This window comes from Oxyura jamaicensis, chromosome 7 (assembly GCF_011077185.1).
Source record: "Oxyura jamaicensis isolate SHBP4307 breed ruddy duck chromosome 7, BPBGC_Ojam_1.0, whole genome shotgun sequence".
NCBI lineage: Eukaryota > Metazoa > Chordata > Aves > Anseriformes > Anatidae > Oxyura > Oxyura jamaicensis.
The window spans coordinates 1,412,509-1,429,298 of record NC_048899.1 but is presented as its reverse complement, the minus strand read 5'-3'; the positions used below and the strand labels follow the sequence as shown (position 1 = coordinate 1,429,298).

General features: G+C 41.7%; 1 protein-coding gene across 11 annotated transcripts in view; it reads right to left on the bottom strand.

Annotated features, from left to right (window-relative positions):
- Nucleotides 1-15,493, bottom strand: part of ANKRD44 (ankyrin repeat domain 44) — a 148,571-nt gene extending 133,078 nt beyond the window's left edge. For 3 of the 11 annotated variants that reach the window (XM_035332248.1, XM_035332243.1, XM_035332245.1), the window contains exon 1: nt 15,373-15,493. In XM_035332248.1, coding sequence (XP_035188139.1) covers nt 15,373-15,408 — 36 coding nt within the window. In that variant the 5' untranslated portion in view covers nt 15,409-15,493. The remainder of the gene's footprint in view (nt 1-15,372) is intronic. The other 8 variants (XM_035332239.1, XM_035332247.1, XM_035332238.1 and 5 more) reach the window with 5 other exon arrangements.
- Between the last annotated feature and the right edge of the window lie 1,297 nt (nt 15,494-16,790).

Below are 16,790 nucleotides of genomic sequence, written 5' to 3'. Positions count from 1 at the left end.
GGCTCCCCGCGCGGCAGCGCTCGGGGGCGGCGCCGAGCCCCTGAGGGGGCGGCGGGCACCTGCGGCCCGGCCTGGCGGGGTGAGCCGAAACCCCTCTGGGCCGCCGGCCGTGCCCCCGCCGACCTCGGCCTGCTCCGAGCGGCCCTGGGAGCCCCCAGAAGCCCCTCTGGCGTTTGTCAAGTGCCGTCAAACAGGAGAGGATAAACGGGCAGGATCCGAATTTCCTGTCACAGGGACCTGGGGGAAACTTCGGTTCCACTCGCAGCCCTGAGCTGCTGTGGGACTCCAGCACCAAGCACGTCAGGGAAAAATGCACCAAGGGGGAATTTTCTTTCCTGCCCTGCTGAGGGGATGAGATAAAGCCTACATCATTTAAGTACAAGCACTGGTCTACACACAGCAACGGGACTTACAAACACTCCAACGGTGGTAATCAGGGTAATTAAATTTTTCTGAGGACACGTAAATGAAAAGGATTCAAGATTCCCTTTCCCTCCTTTGTCTTGCACAAAGAGGCCAAGCTTGGGTTTAGTGTATTTCCCCACACATCAGATTGTACAGTAATGCCCCCCCTACCCTGGGACATAAACAATACAACAGTGATTTGTGGTTGTGTTTTTTTGTTTACCTTTAATTACAGAATGGGGCAACTTAAAGCAACTTAAAAACTATAATTGTCTTCTATGGAAGAAAATATAATCAAAGAAAGAAACAGATGTCAGCTTCACGCTTCTGAGACATCGTTATAGATGGGGATTAAAAATAAATCACAACACATATCAACTCCACCTATCTTTAAAAACTCCATTTTAACAGCAAGACTGTGTTAATATAAATCAGTCCTTTAGAGGAAAAAAAGCAGCAAGAGAATCCCTTAGCTGACAGGTTTGTCTGAGCTCAGGCCACTTTTCTTTTTGATATTTGCACCCCTTATGGGTGCAGTGCTATAGTTATTACCATGACAGCAAAGGCATCTAGGATTTCTCTCAAAGTACAACATCCTCCTCTCCTGTTCACAAAATATCATATCACCGCATTACAGGCTTGTGACTTACCATGCAGCATCAACTCTTTTTTTTATTATTTTTCAGCTATTTTTTTTTTCAACTGTTTCTTAGCCCTGGCTGGTACCTTTCAGTAATTTTATAGCATATTTTCATGTGAAACAATGCAGAGTGATCAACTGTATTTTCTGGGAAGAAGCACACAAAACATTACTATCCAGGGCTAATTATCCAAGTAATGGCCACATCTGAAACTCTCAAACCTGTAGCATTATGTTGACTTTCCATACAGAGACAGTAATAAGTATTGTCAAGCTAGGCCTTAATGAAAATATGTTTGGTATTGCCAGATTGTGATCTTGGATTAAAACTGTATTTGAAAAGGAAAAAAGCACACTGGGCCTCTGACAGGGAAGCCAAAAGAAACCTTCTGAGGATAGCTGGTACATTTCTTCCCCACTTGCTTGTGCTTAGTCCTAAGAGGATTCTGTGAATCCAGTCAAACAACTCTGTGAAAGACAAACACATCCCTCATTACACACCCATATTTTAAAGAGTTATTCCTATTCCTATATTTCTATTTTTAGGAATATGAAGCCTTGAACTTTATGCTCAGGCAATTTCTGCGCAAAAACAAGGAGGAGCAAATTTGCCCCAAATACTTTGCACTTGCCCAAACTGAGACTTCTTGATTTACTGGCCACAACACAGTGGGGCTGTGTAGGATACTGGCCTGCTATGAAAGGCTTCTGCCTTCCTTGCCCCTAGAACCCCTCCCCCCCCCCTTTTTTTTTTTAATCAGTAAAAGGTAAGTTCCTCCAGTTCCATCTGACACTGGATGAACACCATTTGCTCTTAGCAGCCACACATGCACAGCAAGCCGTTTCCTCATTCAGGATTTTGTCAGGAAAGCACTCAGCTTTCCCATACCACTTGGGCTCAGTGAAGTTCCTTGAAAAGCTCAGGTTTTAACATCCAACTTGACCAGAATTTAAGCATTGTCATAAACAATCCATCCTTTGTTATCTCACATGACAATTTCACGTGGTATAATAGTACAAATCTTGGTCAGAGCACTAACAACTTGGGAGGCTCGATATCAGTTCTCTTTCACACCACAATGTTCCTGCACGGTCCTGGGTGGGCAACCCAGTCTTGCAGTGTGCAGTTGATGGAAGGGAATTCTCCCACTGCTCAAGGAAGAACTGCAGTCAAAGGCCACTGGCTGCTCTGAGCATTACCCTGCCATCATGGACTCAGCTTTAGTCTTCCTATGCAGAATCAGGAAAACAGTGCCTGGGAGCTGCACCAGAAGAAAGGGAAACAGCCTCCTTGAAATAAATCAGTCTGCACTGTACTTAAGTGCTGTGGAGAACTGGGACCTGAGTAGGAAGTGGGTGAACAGACCGAGTGCAGGAGAGAGGGCAGGACCTCTCTCTGCACCACTATTCCTCCTGCAAGAATATAAATGCATCTGCAAATTATCTACCAGATTCCCACATGCACTTCTACATCTCAGACAGGCAGATCTCTCCATTAGTCTGATGTTTCCACAGTCTGACAGGATGTGGTCGCTCTAAGGCAGCCAAAAGTCTGCACCGCCACCCTCCTCCCTGCTCCTGCCCTGCCTGCACAGCTGAGCAGCAGAAGCAGCAGCTCTGCTGTTTTGTTCTCCCAGAGTCAGGCCTGCTGCTGTATTTAAGCAGCATGATTACTCACAGATGGAGGGTGTGATCACTCCTGGATGCATGTTTGGTGCCTATCTCATGAAGAAAGCTAAAGGAAAGACACTCAACAAAGCCCTTAGCAGCATTTATTGGCTGCTGTTGAGCATGGATGGAAGACAGGACTGATAGCAGAAGAGATTTATAACTAACCCTTTCCGATTACGACTTCAGGTATCTAGCACTTCTCTCATCTCTACCTGGTGGCTGTCCTCGAGCAGCAGCACATACACATCCTACTGTGCTTTCTTCCTCTTCTATTGTGGGAGTCAGGCTAGAGAGATGTACACCTCAGGAGGTGCTCCAAGCTGCCTGTCATTGCCTTCTCCATCTTTTCCCTTTTGCTTTAGTACGAATTATTATCATAGACAAAGTTTATTTTATTCCCCCTCCAAACCCAAGACAGATTCTTTTTCTCATCATTTTTCCTCCCAGATCTACTTGTTCAGTATTTACACGGGAAAAAAAAAAATAAAAATCAAACAAAATGAATCAATGCACAGTTAAGGGGAGAGGAGACCTTAGCAGCACCTCCTCTTATTCAGACACAGGCCTCCTTCCATTTCAAATACTTCTTAATTACACATTTGCAGCGAGGTATTTAATGCACAGAGAGGATTAACCATATAATACAATTGGAAACTATGAATTGAAGCTGAACCTATAACTATTGCAGCCTTCTGCCATGTTAACCAAAAAGGAAAAAACACCCCCCAATATGCTGAGGTGTCCATACCATTTGTCTCAGCAAGTACCTCTCTTGCAGATACATCCATGCAACTACTACTAGGTATGGAAAACAGGTGAAAAATTAAGGCAGCTAGGCAGCTCCTGTCTATTTACACTTGTCTAGAAATGCATCTCCGCAACAAAAAAAAAGGATTTCACCATGAGTGGAAACATTAGGTTGACCCCAGATCTCAAAGTGATATGCTAGTGGTCAATGCAAATACATACCTATCTTTATCATCCCTGAAAAGCTGAAACTTTTGTTGCAGTTTCTATCTGTCACACATCTCAGTGCTTCTTCTAGAAACCAGTTAAATCAGCAGAAAGACTCATTGATTTACAAGGGCTTTGGACATGGTTTCACAGGATGCAGCAAGGACAGGACAAAGCGAGGAAAAAAAAAAAAGGCTTTGCTTCTTGCTACCTTGTATTTCATATGCAAGAGAGATTTGGATTATTTTTATTTGATATAGAGGTTTAAACTCTCCTGTCCTGTCCTGTGAAATACCAAGTTCCTTGATTCTGCCTGAAGTCTGCCATCAGAAAAGGGGGAGAGAAGAAAAAAACAACCACCCCTGGACACTTCGCCATGCTCTACAGAACTGCAGGTCTGGACTCTTTACCAAAACAGACACTACATACCAACTGGTGCTAAGGTATTGGAGTAAAAGGGAAGAAAGATGAGGGGGAAAAAATAAGTTAGCAAGAGGGAAGCTCAGTATTTAAATATTTTCTTCTCCTCAGCCCTACTCAATCTATGGGAGTCTGCAAGATCTTAAATCTCCTGTGTCCTTAATCTTCTAGGGGAAACATGAAGAGAAGAATAAAAAATGATAAGTAGTACTGCTAGGGCTTCTTTGTGCATAAGGTAACAATGTTTGAGTTTAAAATGTTCAAATCTTTTTCCCTCCCCAAATGAGGACACCAATCTTTGGACTTGAAAAGCAGTATCTTCCAGTATTCATGGTCTGAAGTGACTCATCAGCTTTGAAGTATTTTTTTTTTTTTTTTAATCTAAATCCTTATTTTCCTGACTTACACTTTAAAGTATGCCTGACCTTTCAAGAACTCAGCACAAATGGTCTCCATGGGGCAGGATTCCTGTCCCATTGAAACATCCTGTGTACCCCTTTCAGTGCGGCATCAGGTAGTTGTACAAGTCGTGTTTACCTAATGAGTCATACTAATCGGAAAGAGATCATTGTTAGCTAAATATACACTCCCAGTCAATTTAAAACGCAACACCAATCTCCCTTTGCATACTCATTTCACCTAAGAAACCTGTATCAATTAGTTATTTGTAATCCCTAGCCTTTGAAGTCTTTTTTTACTTCCATCCTCAAGATCCAATTCACTGAAGCACTGGATTAACACAACACAGCATTGCATACATACTTCTAATCTTGGTTGCATCAGAACATCATTATTATTTTAATGTAGTAAGATTTCATGTGTTTGATCTTTTTGCCTCTCCGTACTTGCTTCATCTTCACTTCTGTCTAGTACTAGGTACAGTCATTGGGACACCATCGATGGACATATTCCAACAGTGTTGAAATCTACTGACTAAGAATTAATTTTGGAAAGAAACAACCAGGTCAGTTGTCCAAGGTCCAAAGTCGTTGTATTGAAAGCAGGGAGTACTGCAGAAGCTCAAAGAGGTGGGAATCCACAAACCGTCCTCAGTGTGCAGACAGGAAGAGTGGACTATGCTTGAGCCTCTGCCAGGATCTAAAGAGTCCAACACCAGATCTAACATCCAGGCAGAATTTGGGACTGTTCTACTACCAAAACCCTTCTCCAAAACTCAACAATATTCTTCACTGTGCCCAAAAGCTAGCATCACATTAAATTTTCAGGTCACACAAAGCAAGAAATCCTCTCCCTGGGGATGCATTCAACTAGAAGGGGTGTGGAAGCATACAGCAACTAACAAGTTGTTGCCACCAAGGAGGAAACACCACTGCGGTAGTTTTCTCTTTAATGTCAGGGTTTAGCTCATAATCCAAAGGGAGGGTTTTTTCCCTTCCATCTGTAGTGGGTTTATGTGGCAAGGTTGTGGTAGCAGGGGGCCATAGGGGTGGCTTCTGTGAGAAGGATCTAGAAGCTGCCCCATGTTTGGTAAGGGCCCCACTGCTGACCAGAACTGAGCCAATAAGTGATGTTGTTTTGTGCCTCTGTGAGAGCATATTCAAGACAGGGAAAAAAATGCTGCGCCACACAGCAGCTGGGAGAGTGAGAGGAGTGAGGAACAGCCTTGCAGGTGCCAAGGTCAGTGAAGAAGGAGGGGGAGAAGTGCTCCAGGCGCCGGAGCAGAAGTCCCCTGTGGCCTGTGGTGAGGCCCATGGTGAAGCAGGATGTCCCCCTGCAGCCCATGGAGTACCACGGTGGAGCAGGTGGACCTGCACCAACGGAGGCTGGGGCCTGTGGAAGACCCCTGCCAGAGCAGATTCCAGGCCGGACCTGCAGGCCATGGAGAGGAGACCATGTAGGAGCAGGTGACCTGGCAGGAGCTGCTGCCCGTGGGGGACCCAGGTTGGAGCAGTTTGCTCCCGAGGGATGGACCCCGTGGTACGGACCACCGAGAAGGAGCGGCGGCGAAGAATTGCTATAGACTGACCATAATCCCCATTCCCACGTTCCCCTGCGCCGCTCGGGGGGAGGAGGTGGAAGAGGGTGGATGGGGGGGGAAGGTGCTTTTGGTTTCTTTCCTTTGTTTCTCACTTCTCTAGCTCGTTAGTAATAGGCAATAAATCTTACTATCTCCCTATGCTGAGTCTGTTTCGCCCATCACAATAATTACTGCACGATCTCCTTGTCCTTATCTCAACCCTTGAGCCCCTTTCATCGTATTTTCTCCCTGTTCCTCTTTGAGGAGGGGGAGTGAGAGAGCAAGTTGTGGTGGAGCTCGGTCGCCCACCCGAGTAAAACCATCACACCATCAGAGAAGTTATGTGGCCAAGAGCTCTGTGAGGAGAATGATGTGACAGCGGGTGTCAGTAATGTTATTTTTGGAGGAAGGCTGAAGTCTGGATTAAGTTCTGATCTGCAGGATGAAAACTAATAGAAACAAAACAGCCTATCAGATTGTTGTCCGTGTTGCTTTATGGTTAAATAAACAACATGCTGTGCGGTACTGTATGTCCCTTTACAGAAAGACAACACTACACTGGAAACGAGCTGAATGAAGGTCTGTGAAATAAACACATTAAAATATCTGAATACCCTGAAATACGGATCAGAACAAAGCTGGTATGGAGGAACAAAAGGTATGTGTATTGTGGTACAGGCTTACCTCAAGCTAGTTAGATAGTCATAGGCCCTGCTAAAACTGACCAACGTTCAAGTTCTTCCTGCAAGATAAACCAGTAACAGCTATTATACACCCTTTTGCTGTAGCAATACTTGGAAACAGCAGACAGCCAGTGCTTGCGGTCACAGGCCATAGCCTAGAAGTTTGTCTGCAGACTGGAAGAAGCTGACTGGGCTCAGTATCATGTGTTTCACGTGTGAGAGGCAAAAATCCAGAGGAATAGCCAGAACAGCATTGAAAACAAGCAGAAACACCAGACTCCTCGGGGCACTGGATCAACAGAAGGGTCAGACTTGGAAAGAGTTCGTCCTGCAATCAGATACAAAACTATCTACACTCACCTGCAGATGTAAATTGAGATGGTGTCACAGCTGAACCAGAGGAGCTTTTCTTCTATCAAAAAATAATTCTTTGATATCCAGGTTCCATCCTGCCACTCAGACAATAAAACAAAACAGCATTTTGCTTCTAACACTGCTAGCCTGGTCCATCTTGTATCTCAATACTGGGCCAACTGTACTAGCCACAACACGGGCTGAAGAGGACAAAGTTCCCCCCCAAAGAGCACAGACCTTTGGAACATGAGAAATGACTGAAATACAGCAGCACAGTTACCTTTGTTTTAATAAATTTTCCTTCACATGCTTCATAACTGCCTGAGAAACTTGTTTTTACCAACAGCACTTGCTCTGGAGCACACGTGTGTTGATGGGTCTTTATATTATACCTTGTGAGATGTTTTATTCTTCATTCTTTCTACCTCCTTGCTAAAAATTGAGATTTTTTTACAGTGGTTTATAATGTAAGCCTGAGGGAAGAAAAATCCATTTTTCTTTCTGTGCTTCAGTTAAAGAAGGAAATAAGTAACATGAGCCATGAAAGGACTTTGATCCAGAACTAGGGAATGTAAATGCTTTACAGATGCCAAATAAGGATGTTTCCAAAGAAAAAGAAAACAAAGCATTCTCTACCCCAACCCCTTTTCATTTCCAAACAAGGTAATGGAAGGAGATTTTTGTAAGATTTTGATACAAATTCAATTTCTGCAAGAAGTTGCTCTGTTTTCAATAATTATGTACATCCATCAGAATAAACGATTGATTGTTTTGACGGAGGCTTATTGTGCTCTGGGAATATATATATATATATTTAAGCTCAGGAGTGTCTCTTAAAGCTATATAGAGAATGGAGAGAAATAGGATAGTCAGGAATCCCTCCTTAACTGCAATCATGTTGGTCAAATAGTGTTCTTCCTGATGGTCACACTGCCTGCACAATGCATGCTAGCAAAGTCCGCAGCACATACCGACACTGGTGAAGCCCAGGCAGAGTGACACAAATAGGACGATCCTGTGGGTGACTGGTTTTATTTGTACTGGCTTTTTGGATAGCACATGACCCTGCTCTGTCCTACAAAAACAGCATCAACATCAGCTCATCTTCGATGTTCTTTATGAAAACTCAGCCTTTGTGGATAAGAACTGCTGAGAGTCTTCGATAAACAAATGAAAAAGATACAATGGACTAAAATATAAAGTGTTTCTAACTAAACCTGACTTCCCCTTCTAAGAACTGAGGAACCTGCCCTCTATTTACGTGAGTTGGAACAAGGTACCTGGAAGGAAAGTCAGGACCCCAGCGCTAAGTAACTGCTGCAGTTCAGTCACATCCCTTTGAAATTGATTTGTCTTTCCCTGCAGACTCCTTTCAGAGCTCCTACATCCTGCCTATTCGCTACACAGTTAAAAAATGCTAAGTATGCTTTAAGGATGCAGAGCAAAACAGTTCAAGTTCTTTTGGCATTGAATACTATCACACACACTTTGCACAATATTTTGACACAACAAAGGGTGGAATAAATAACACAAGGCACGTGTCTGATTTCAAGATAAAAATCTATAGATTTAGCTCATGCAGATGAGCCCTGCTTTTGCATGGCACCTCAAGGACATCTGTAAGATTCCGCATGAGCGAAGATGTCTCCCCAGATTGTCTTGCAAGATCAGAAGATTGAGTCGATGGCTGTGGTCCAGATAACGTCACTACTAACATCTCCAGACATAATCACTGATACAGCTACAAGAATAAAGCGGGTCAGGAACACTGGGGCTTCTAAGCTGATGGTACAGCTGCCTTGCTCCTATCTAATTCCCTAAATCCTAGAGCACAGTGAGAATTGAAAACACACCATTCTGGGATAAAAACAGCACCACAAAGCAGCCAGTGTTCAGATATGGGAGCTGAATGATGCAGTTCAGAAATGTCAAGCCTTTATCTTTGGGAAATTGCAAGGTGAAAACTCAGTGATCTCCCCAAAGAAAACCGTGTGAATGTATGACAATATACTTTTTCTTTTACTCCACATTAAATACCAATTTTGTGCTTATAAACTAGTCCTATGATTTAACCATTATTAATAATCTACATCTTAGACAAGTAGCTAATATGATAAATAACATCATAAACCTCACCCCTATCATGCAGCACTTCTTGGCAGGTTTTGCAGTTCCGTTAGTACAGGAAACATGTTTCAGTACAGTATTTCAGCGATGCCGTGACTGTGTTGACTGTAGAGGAAACCGTAATTTTCCAAATGGCTTGTTACTGATTCAAACTGACTTGCCTGGAAGGAGGGAAGAGGACGCAGTCAGAGAGGCTGGAAAAGCTACGTCCGTATTACTAGAATGCTCCCCACTAAGCAGCAACATCTTGAACCAGCGTGCCAAGTAGGACAGACTGGTTTTAATCACCATAGTCTGCAGTTCAGTGTGAGACTCCTTACCTAAGTCCTCCATGTCACACCACTGATTTGCTAACAGCTTAAGATAGCTGATGGCAAGCTGCACTAGCCCGGATCAGGACAGATGGCCCACATTCACTCCAGCAACTCTGTTTAGCTGATGTGAAACACTAAGAAGCCTCCTTATCCTAGCAGGGAGACATGGACAAGCCCCGGAAAGGGAAGGAGACCTGTGTCCTAAAAGATGGCTGAAGCCACGTTCTGCCATACCAAACATCACCAGCTGGGCTTTCAGATGTCTGCCCGTGAAACCTACTAACCTGCCCTGCAGTCATTTCCCCTAGATGCAAATAAATGTTTACATTTTTAACAGCTACTAAACTGAAACATTTTCTATACTATGGGAGAACAAAACAGACCAACCAGCTTCACTATCACAGGAAGAAGGAAAATGAGGGGATTGAAAACATGAAAAATAAGAGACAAGTGTATAAAATAATATTTCTGAGGGGTGGACAACTATGTTACACATCACTACACCATCACAAAGGATGCAGAGCTGGCAAGAGACAAGCTGTCACGAGCAGCATTCTTCCATCTCTAACACCTGGAGAGTAACCGACATATGGAAGTGTAATAACTCCCAGGTCTGTACCGCAGGCCTGTCCCTGATGGCTAAAACACCCAAGAGCTACCTCAGTTACATAGAAAGTAACTGGGATCAAGAGAAAAAGCAAACCACACTCAGGAGTATGTATACATTTTTTATTTGCCCATGGGCGATTAAAGGTAAGCATATGAATAGTGAGAAGTTGTTCCCCAACCTCCAGACAGTGATTCAGAGAACAATCTTTATATATAAACCATGTGATGGCTTATGCAGTTACTAATTGCAGCGTCCTACAAACAGTGAGTGAATTATAGGCATATAGCATTCAGTAATTAAACATTTTTGTTCCTGTAAACTTTGCAGGATCTTGCCACTAAAATCTTACACAGCAAACAACAAAATCAGAACAGGCACAGGGTGGTGATGAGTAGCAGTGGAGCACTGTAGCCAAAGATGGACTTACTCATTAAGCTTAGCAGCCAGAAAAAAAAAAAAAAAAAAATCACATTAGAGTCAAACAGCATAGCAAAAATCAGGTAGAGTTTCTCGTGTGAACTTTGATCAGCTGCTGTTCTAGGCCTATCATACCAGATGTACTGGCAGTAGCAAATTTCCAACAACTTCCCAAAGCACTATATAAGCACAGACAAGAAAAATGTTTTTGGAAATCTGCTACCTAATTAAAATAGACTAGGCTTTGAATCAAACACTCAGAGAAAGGAAAAGCACACTTTGCCTTAACGCCACCAAGCTGTTAAACATGTTTAACAACGTGTTAGTTCGCACAGGCCAAAAAAGAGCACATCCACAAGCACCTCTCGCCTTAATTTAGATGCTAAGCAGGAAGTCCAGTTTCTGGGAGGAGAATGCTGCCAGAGCAGCTCCTCTGTGACCACCTGAAAGCGCTTCGAGTCACAGCATGTGAACAACTGCTGCAGAAAAGTACGCGACAACGGGGCCTGCACTGCAGACACCAGACAGCTGGACAAGTAGCTTGACACCCCAGGGCCAATACACTTCTCAAGCATCATCTGGGCAAACAGCAGAGCCTGCGACATGGGCTGTCGCTGCAGGAGACAACAGCTGCAGTACAGAGTTCTGCAGAGCCTTAAATGGCAATTTCAACTGCTCTGCTGTGTTGGTAGTAAAATGACCTTAATAGCTGGTCACTGTAAGGTTATGCTCACCATTTCAAAGAGAACAAAAAATAAGCTGTGTGTTGTCCCCAGTTAAGCTTTAAGTGAAAATTGTACCTGAAAAAATGGTAATCATGTTAAATGATAAACTGTCATTTTACCTTACAGTCGCCTAAGTTTAAGTTACCATAGTTGCTTTTTTTACAATTTACAATACCATAATAAGCAGGAAAAATTATGAAACAATTATGTACTTAAGTTTGTATTTTTAATTGTCAGAATCTTTTTTTTTTTTTAAGATACTGACACAAGACTGGTAGTCTCATGTGGCAGCAGTATTATCACTGCCATATTTAACAGAAATACAAACATGCAGCTGAATGCCTACTACATACTGCAGTGAGCCAAACATTTTTGCTTTTTTCTCACTAGCTATTATGTACCTCCCATTCTTGTCCAAATTAACTAGAACCTAGTCTTACAGAAGTCTCTGCCTACGTTGCAGGGTTACAACAAACCTGTTGATCACTTTTTTCTGTGAAAATACAAGATACATGTACAGACACATCTGCAAACCAACGTGCAGAATAATTAAACATATTCGTATATAGTTAACTTATTTTTATTAAATGAGGAAATATCCTTTTTTGAAGGTCATTTCTTTGGTCTTAAAAATTCAAACGCAAGCCACCTGGTTTTCATTTCCTGGCCTACTCCTTATGCCTCAGCTGCATACTGTGCTAAAAACAAAGACTCCATTCTTTAATTGTGAATATCAGGCGCCTTTAACCTTCATTCTGCTGCTAGTGCATTGGAATGTGAAAAAGCTAATATACAATATCCTCTTTTATTAGCTAAAATAATAAATGGCCAGTTCTATTCCTTTTATCAGCTGGGCTCAAGATCCCCAGATCCCTGGAGACTTAAGAGAAAAAACATCTGATTTTCAAAGCAAAATCACTGTATTTGAATACTGTTCTGTTCTACTGTTTTGGATGACAGGCAGGGATTAAAGGTCACTGTTTTTAAGGTTACCTAAGAAGAGGCTGGAAATAAGTCACCTCAGACCCTTGTCACCCTTAGGCAGTTAACAGCCATCACATCTGGTCTCAGTCAAAAGCCAGTAATGAACTACAGCTAGAGTATTCAAAGGCTTGGAGCACATATGGTTTTTAACACGAAAAAAAAAAAAAAAAGAAAGCTTGGTACATAACATTAGGACCAGTGAAAGATGGCATTCTTCAGTAAGAAATGCAAGTATTCAGAGGAAATGGAGATGGAGAGCAACTCGTACAGCTCACTGACTCAAAATTCATTAGGCAGCTCACTGCACAAGATGATTGCTAGTAAAGCAAATAAATATTTATCCATCAATGGAAAGAATACACTTAAATATTAAGGTGACCAAACCACCTCCTACTTTTGAAAGGAACAGGAGATTCAGAATTAATGAACAAACTGATGTAGACCCTGCAGAAGGTGTTTTTTAAAAATCCTATCAAGAAAGCAAGCTTTCAGAAAACCTGAAACCCTGATGATCACTATCAATAAGAGACACATAACTGACTTGAGAGACCCATCAGATACAGTCTCAGGATAAGCAGATCAAGTGTCGTTAAATTATTTACTCTCTCCTTTATTCACAATTTGTAAATCATTTGCTGCTGTGTTGCTTGCAAATTAAAACATCTTATTCCTAACTTCACAAAGCTCAGTCTGGTGCTTGAGTTAGGAGTGTCAGCATAACTGGGAAAGGAAGAGGCACTCCTCACACCCAAGCATATGCTGGATCTCTTAATCAGGTCCCTGGGACATCTTAACAAGACTTGGATTAGCCCACACTGGTTTCAAGGGGTACAACTGGCTGGCAAGTGTGGGGAAGACTCCAGTTTAAACCACATGGGCCAGAGGAAAGTCAGCAGCAAAAATCTTTCAGCAACTACTGGTGAGACCCAAGGCTCGAAGTACCATACTGATGTGCAGATTTACACTTCGGATCACAGTGTGCCATATTTACCTCTTCCCGTTTTAATCAAATGGCAAAGACTGAGTTTCCACAGTTGGTTCACAGAACCAACATTAGCAATAAATAGCAGCCAATCGCTTTACTCACACATCAACACTTCCCACATTTAACAAAGATCCACAAATTTGAAAGCTGTTCCCCATTCTATCTCAGTTTATTAGTAGAGGGCATTCATTATAGCAGCTTAAGTAAAGAGAAAACGTTGCTTTGCCTGGAGAAAAGCGGGTAAGAGAATAATCAGTGTGATGCAACATGGCTTGAAATTTGATTTCACAACAGTCATTGCACCAAAAGGTTTAAGAAAACGGCCTTTAAGAGACACACTTGTGAGAAGCAGCCAGGGGAAAAAAAAAAAAAAAAAAACACCAACAAAAAAAAACTTGTACTATGTCATCTCTAAGAGCCCATAGACGTAAAATTGATTAAGAGAACAATTTGCTTTGGTTTATCTGTTAAGCTAGTACATCACCGTTATAACAGACATTCCTAACGTTTCCTAACATTCAAGGCTATTCTGTTTATTACAATCATACCAAGCACTAAACTTTAATATGTTAGAAGCTACTTCATAATGAGCCATTTTTAAGAGAGCAGGATTCCCTTAATTAATAAGAACAAACCAGTAGAAGTCTGTCTTTAAATTTTTAAGGATTTTTACATGTAATTTAACCTCAAAAAATGTCACATTTATTTTTGCTGCAGAGTTCTTTGAAGTTCTGAAAACAAAACAAAACAAACAAACAAAAACCTTACGCTGGGCTTTTACATTTCTGTTCTTGTGTAAAAAACTTACCTCTCCTTAAGCTATTATCAGGGTCTCTGAGAAAAGGTGCATTAAAATTTTCCTTATGTCTGTAATAATTGCCAACGTATTTCGGGATTACTTGCAAACATTCATTTACTAACCTAAAATCCTCAGCTTGGCCTTGAGCAGGAATCTAGGCTTGAGGTTCTGCTGTGCTTAAGAGTAAGTTTTCCAGCATTCCCTCTGGAGGGTACACACTAAACAGCATCACAGAAAAATCAGCATTTCTGTAGCATTCTGATAAGCCTTTCTCCTCTTCTTGCCAGAAACAACTTGAAATCTTGCTCTACCTGGAAAAGCAAGCTCTGTCTGACTTCTACAGTGACTCTGCTACGGGATAAAGAAGTTCAGCACACAAAGACACTGAACAGGCTCCATCTTCACTTCACTTGGCAAAAAAGCAGCTCATGTTGCTCAGGCTGGGCAAGTCAGATCAGCATCAACTCGCCAGCAGAGATATACAGACAGGCACACTGTATTCTACTTCCCGGTATTTTCCCTATCCATTTTGTTTGGCATCTATATTTTGTGAGACTTTCTTGTACTTGGAATGCTCCAGCCTAAGAAGCAGGAGCAAAATCAGAATTTTTCAGCAGCAACTGATTACTCAGGAACTGCCGCAGTTGCAAGTACAATTGGAGACCAAGAAAATCTCACTACAGTGCCCTCACTGCCACTGCAGCTACTCCACCATGACATGCAGGGAAGAAAAGTCTGATACAGACGCAGTGGGAGGTGTAGAACAGATGCAACAGAAAAATTAGGTGTAAGCAGAGCAGGTACAACTGAATCAGAACAGCTGGAGTTAAGAGAGCGTCTGTGTGTGAAATTTTATCAGGAGAAGCAGAGGTACAGAAGCAAGAGAATCTAAGTACAAGCAAATGTAAAATGCAAGAAACATTACATCATTATATTTTGCTCCTTGCAGAACGTAGCTTGGACAAAATACACGACAAAAACCTCTCCTGATCCTTAAGATTACCGTACCTTATTGATAATTGCTACCGTTGGCAAATTTTGGCCTTATCAGCTCAGGTTGTAAAGGGACGTATTTCAGTGCAGAAGTTTAGACTGTAAGGAAATACAGATATATACAAACTGCATCCTTTTGCATTAAAGTACAAATAAACAAGTTGGATACAACCAAGAACTACCTTATTTGTTTCAAATACTCTAAACTAGGAAAAGCCCAAGGCAGTACGGCTCATGCTCTGCTCTCTTAATTCACTGTCCCTTTACAAACACATCATTGTAATTGACCTTAAAAAATACAAAGATCACGTACCTTTTTTCCCATAGGTCCCTCCACACTATTCAGCATACCGGATGAACTTGTTCAGAAGACTCAGGGCTGTCACCGGTGAGGCTTTGGTCCATAGTGTTTATTTTGCAATTCACTGAGAGAGTTAGGAACCACAAGTAAATCCGGAAGTTTGTGCGGGGTGAGCTGGGAAGGAACACTTGATTCCCTCTTTATAAAGAAATCTAAATAAGGAATATGAGACACTATGGACATGCAGATTTCAAGCCTCTACCCGTACTCCCCAAGCATCACACAGTAATTCTGCTGCAATGTAAACTTTCTAGTTGCCAAGCTGTGGCAAGTCTCCCATTTCTGCAAAACAGCTGAAGTCCATCTTCTGTTCACTTAGCCTAATGTAGTTGTCTATATTAATGGCATAATTAATTATTCATTACATTAACTTAAATAGCAGTGACCTGATCTTTCCATTCATTTGAACACTGCCCTTTGCTGTTCAGAACTGGAAATCTGCAGATGAGCACCAGGCACAATCTCAGAGTAAACTTTCCCATTCATTATTTTTGCTGATTTTAATTTGTACTGGAAAAGAAGGAGCTCTGTCCAGAAATGGATGGATGTCACGCCAATATATCTAACTCAAGTTAAATATCTAAATCTAATGAAAGGTACTTAAGTCTCAGTACCTTTAACCTACTGCTATACAAAGAGAACACAATTACCCTAGTCAATATTGTGGTGAAAATTCCTTATTCCATCAAATTCTTGGAGGGAGAGAAGGTGTCTTAAGACTTTCAGATAATCAAAGTTTTACTATTTAAGAAATTCACAGAAGAGATTTGTAACAAGACCGTTTTTTCCAGGGATTGGAAAAGCACCCTTAAAAGAGGAATGCTAACTTATCCTCAGAAGGATGGCTTCTGGTTGAATTGTGTTCACGTTCATTGATTCAGTTCTTTCACAACATTAAAGTTAGGCTATTTTTACCCTGATGGCCACAATCATATTGAAGTCACATTTTAACAGCCTTCCAATCATAAGATATTAATCATTTGCACTTGCACTGTTATCTAATGTCTACAATTGTACTAGTACAAATGAATATGTATTTCCTGCAAGCTGAAATCCACATGTATTTAGGTTTTGAAAGTATTAAAATGTAGTAGCATTAAAATAAAAACAGCATGAATCATTCTGCCAGCCTGTTATTTTATGATGGAATATTCAAAACAAAAGGCTGGGCATTTTTCTGATGATATCTCCAATTACTTCATTTCCTTCCACAAAACCTGTTGCCATTGGACAGAACAAATATGCAGATCAGTATTATTAAATACTGATTCCTTAATCTGCCTAAGCCAAATCAAACTTGGTGTGGTTGTTAAAGAACATAGGTAAAATTCTGTAGGAGCTGCTCCTAGAAAGTCATTATCAAAGCAATA